The 4829-nt window shown below is 41.4% G+C and overlaps 1 protein-coding gene across 2 annotated transcripts in view; it reads left to right on the forward strand.

Annotated features, from left to right (window-relative positions):
* LOC106525957 (nuclear receptor subfamily 2 group F member 6) overlaps window positions 1-3476 on the forward strand; it is a gene marked incomplete at its 5' end in the record, with an annotated part of 14795 nt that extends 11319 nt beyond the window's left edge. For both annotated transcript variants that reach the window (XM_014020360.1, XM_014020361.1), the window contains 1 exon segment: window positions 1703-3476. In XM_014020360.1, coding sequence (XP_013875814.1) covers window positions 1703-1977 — 275 coding nt within the window.
* Window positions 3477-4829: the final 1353 nt, after the last annotated feature.

Consider the following 4829-nt stretch of genomic DNA (forward strand, 5'->3'; position numbering starts at 1 on the left):
ACTGTCGACACTGAGTAACTGTCACACTGAGTAACTGTCACACTGAGTAACTGTCCACACTGAGTAACTGTCACACTGAGTAACTGTCCACACTGAGTAACTGTGGACACTAAGTAACTGTCACACTGAGTAACTGTCCACACTGAGTAACTGTTGACATTGAGTAACAGCCCACACTGAGTAACTGTCCACACTGAGCAATTATTGACACTGAGTAACAGCCCACACTGAGTAACTGTCGACACTGAGTAACTGTGGACACTGCGTAACTGTCTACACTGAGTAACTGTCCACACTGAGTCACTGTCGACACTGAGTAACTGTCACACTGAGTCACTGTCGACACTGAGTAACTGTCACACTGAGTAACTGCCGACACTGAATAACTGTTGACACTGAGTAACTGTCGACACTGAGTAACTGTCACACTGAATAACTGTCCACACTGAGTAACTGTCACACTGAGTAACTGTCACACTGAGTAACTGTCCACACTGAGTAACTGTCGACACTAAGTAACTGTCACACTGAGTAACTGTCCACACTGAGTAACTGTCGACACTGAGTAACTGTCACACTGAGTAACTGTTGACACTGAGTAACTGTCCACACTGAGTAACTGTCACACTGAGTAACTGTCACACTGAGTAACTGTCACACTGAGTAACTGTCGACACTAAGTAACTGTCACACTGAGTAACTGTCCACACTGAGTAACTGTCCACACTGAGTAACTGTCACACTGAGTAACTGTCCACACTGAGCAACTGTAGACACTGAGTAACTGTCCACACTGAATAACTGTCACACTGAGTAACTGTCAACACTGAGTAACTGTCGACACTGAATAACTGTTGACACTGACTATTGACACTGAGTAACTGTTGACACTGACTTTTGACACTGAGTAACTGTCCACACAGTAACTGTCCGCACAGAGTAACTGTCCACACTGAGTAACTGTTGACACTGAGTAACTAACTGTCGACACTGAATAACTGTCGACACTGAGTAACTGTTGTCACTGAGTAACTGTCGACACTGAGTAACTGTTGTCACTGAGTAACTGTCCACACTGAGTAACTGTTGACACTGAGTAACTAACTGTCGACACTGAATAACTGTCGACACTGAGTAACTGTTGTCACTGAGTAACTGTTGACACTGACTGTTGACACTGAGTAACTGTTGACACTGACTGTTGACACTGAGTAACTGTTGACACTGACTGTCCACACTGAGTAACTGTCCACACTGAGTAACTGTCCACACTGAGTAACTGTTGACACTGAGTAACTGTTGACACTGAGTAACTGTCCACACAGAGTAACTGTTGACACTGAATAACTGTTGACACTGAGTGACTGTCGACACTGAGTAACTGTCACACTGAGTAACTGTTGACACTGAGTAACTGTCGACACTGAATAACTGTTGACACTGACTGTTGACACTGAGTAACTGTCGACACTGACTGTTGACACTGACTGTTGACACTGAGTAACTGTCGACACTGAGTAACTGTTGACACTGAGTAACTGTCGACACTGAATAACTGTTGACACTGACTGTTGACACTGAGTAACTGTCGACACTGACTGTTGACACTGACTGTTGACACTGAGTAACTGTCGACACTGAGTAACTGTTGACACTGAGTAACTGTCGACACTGAGTAACCGTCTCTCCCTGCCTCTCACAGATGCCTGCGGTCTGACAGACCCAGTCCACGTGGAGTCCCTGCAGGAGAAGGCTCAGGTGGCCCTGACGGAGTATGAGAGGATGCAGTACCCCAGTCAGCCTCAGCGCTTCGGCCGCCTGCTCCTGCGCCTGCCCGCCCTGCGTGCAGTCCCTGCCAACCTCATCTCCCAGCTCTTCTTCATGCGCTTAGTGGGAAAGACCCCTATTGAGACGTTGATTCGTGACATGCAGCTCTCTGGGAGCTCCATCAGCTGGCCGTATGTTCCAGGACAGTAGCTTACCTCAGGCTTTAGTGAGACCAGGACTCACAGGACCCCTCCTGACTCATGACAGTCCATGTGTGTGGCTGTCATACATCCTGTACTGTAAACCCTTAACCCCCCCACATACAACAGGCCTCCACAGAGCCAGGGTAAGGCTTGTGTTGTCCTATTGCCAAACTCTTCATTCTGGTTCCAGGTCTCAGGTCAGAACTAGTTCCTGGTGCTGGGCTTGAATATGGCCGTCACAGTGGGACCTGTCTTCACCCATGTTATAAAACTAAAGACAACATGTAGAGGGCAGCAGCAGCAGCAGCACAGCCGTGCTTCAGTGACCCCTTTAAACATGGAACTGGTCACATGATCCAAACACCTGGTGACACAACCTGAAGCATGGACCTCATGGGTTCGCTGCCCTTTTTCATCTCATTACTGAGGATGAAGCAACAGGAGGTGCTCCGACAACAAGATGAAGTAAAACCAAGGAAAATTCACCAAAGTTTACCACATTATCCTCAGAGATTGTTTTTAAAACAACTGAACCGCACATTTCAATTCATTCACAGGGCTCACTGATGCTGGAGTTCATGAATCCAAAACCATCTCTGAGAAAAGACTAATACCTCATCAGACATCAGAATGCTTTAGGATCTCACCTAAACTAACCTCTGTATGGTTCCTTCACCAGTCGCCTTCTTTTTGACTACTGCCTTGCTTTCAACGAGAATGAATTGGAAGCCAATTATCCTTTATCTTAAAAAGAATTAGGTCATTTTCTGTCGTCTTTTAAGCCCAAGTTTTAATTATGTGGATCACTTTTTAAAATGGGACATAACAGGCAGATGGGTTTGGGTTCAGTAATGAGAAATAAAACCCTTATTTGAAGATTTGACAGGTAAAAGAACCAGTTAAACCAGTTTGTCCATGGAAAGAGTTAGTGGAGCATCAGCCTCCTGACATGAATTAAAGTGTATATATCTAAATGTATATTAATGCCAACTTTGTTCTTTTGCATGTTCTGATGTTGTTTTGGGTCTGTTTCTTCTCACACTATAATTCACGGTTTCTTTAACCATTAAAGCAGTGGTTCTCAAACTGTGGGGGCAGGGCATTTCTGAGGGAAAGAGGGGGACGATGTTTTATTTTTTTATTATATTTAGATCTTTGGGCRTTAAATTAGCAAGTAGCATGAGTGTTTAGGCATTATTGTCATTTAAACTGGTTTTTGAAACAAACCATGAGAGACAGGCTGCGTCCCAGGTAGGGTGGACAGGAAGTTACTGGTTAGTCAGCAGGTGACCTAAATTACAGGGAAAAGGAAGAGTTTATAATGTGTGTGTTATTTGTTCCACGTTTTTATCAAATTTATCAAATCAAAGCTGGAAGATAACTTGATCYTAAAAGACTGGAAAAAATGACCTGTTTTAGTGTCTGAAAACATAGCTGACTATAAATCAATAAATCAATAATACTTGTTGGAACATTATACTCTGGTTGTGTAAGCCACTTATTTTTTAAAGAAAGCATGATTACCCTAAAGAGGAAAAATGACACAAACTGCATCAATGAAAACAGTAAACTGAACACAGATAATGACATCAGCCTTCATGTATCAACTCAAACATCTTATTTTGGAACAAATTAAACTATTTTTATACTGTGAATTTACACAAAAATTACCTAATTGCTGCTTTAACCACTGTGATAAAATAAACTAATATCTGTGGGGTTTCTGTGCATAGGAAGAAATCTAGTATGGTTTAAAAAGCTCCACCCACCTCTAATTATTCAGAAATAAAATCAGAAAATGGGCGGTCTCATTTAGTTCTACAAAGTTGTTGCAGTGATTTTTTTTTTGTTGTAGTTTTTTATTTTTGTTGTGGCTTTTGTTTTTGTTGTTTTATTTTTTTGGAGCTTTTGTTTTTGTTGTTTTATTTTTTTGGAGCTTTTGTTTTTGTTGTACCTTTTTTTGTGGGGAAAAAATAAATAGCAAATTCCAAATGTCACAAAAACAGTCCCATGATTGACTGTGATGAATATTTTTGAAATAATTGTTCAAATATGTGTTTGAAATGGATTCTTATTAGATGAATTAGATCTTATAAGTTGGGGGTGTGTCACCAGGCAGAGGAGGGGTGCAACATGTGAAGTTTGAGAACCACTGTGTTAAACTGTTGTTTTTACTGGTAGCTTCCAAATGTTATTTTTAATATGTATTTACATGAAAAAACCTCTGCCGTTTGCTTAGACATCAACAAAAGTTGAATGAATTTGAACTAATTTGATGTTGAGTTGTTTTATCTGTCATCTGCTGCGTGTGGCCAAGYCTGCTTTTACCAAACCATCACACCATGTGACTGACACAAGGGCCCTGATTGGTTAATCAGGTTTCACTTCTGAACCAGTTCAAGAGCTGGTTTCACAAACTGATGAATAAACCTGCACACACACACACACACACACACACACACACACACGTTTTTAAGTCATTTAATTATAGAAAAGACAATTTAAAAGCTGCTTCATGAGCCACAGCTGGGCCCTTTGCAAGTTCTCCATTTTAGTCAAAAACTATGTTGTAGAGGAAAAAAGATACAAAAAGTTTTTTTAATTCTGTGTTATTAGATTCTGATTAAAACTTGTGTACGGCAGTGTTAATAAAAGAGTCAATCACATTGTGTTGAACTTTCTTGAACAATTGTAGTTTGATCAGAACGAGGAATGTTTCATAAACAACAACAAAACTGAAAACTTCACCAAGATTTTAGTTTCTTTGTGACACGCAGTACCTACACGCAGTACCTACACACAGTACCTACACGCAGTACCTACACGCAGTACCTACACGCAGTACCTACACGCAGTACC

The sequence above is a fragment of the Austrofundulus limnaeus genome, unplaced genomic scaffold (genome assembly GCF_001266775.1).
Source record: "Austrofundulus limnaeus strain Quisiro unplaced genomic scaffold, Austrofundulus_limnaeus-1.0 Scaffold250, whole genome shotgun sequence".
Lineage (NCBI taxonomy): Eukaryota > Metazoa > Chordata > Actinopteri > Cyprinodontiformes > Rivulidae > Austrofundulus > Austrofundulus limnaeus.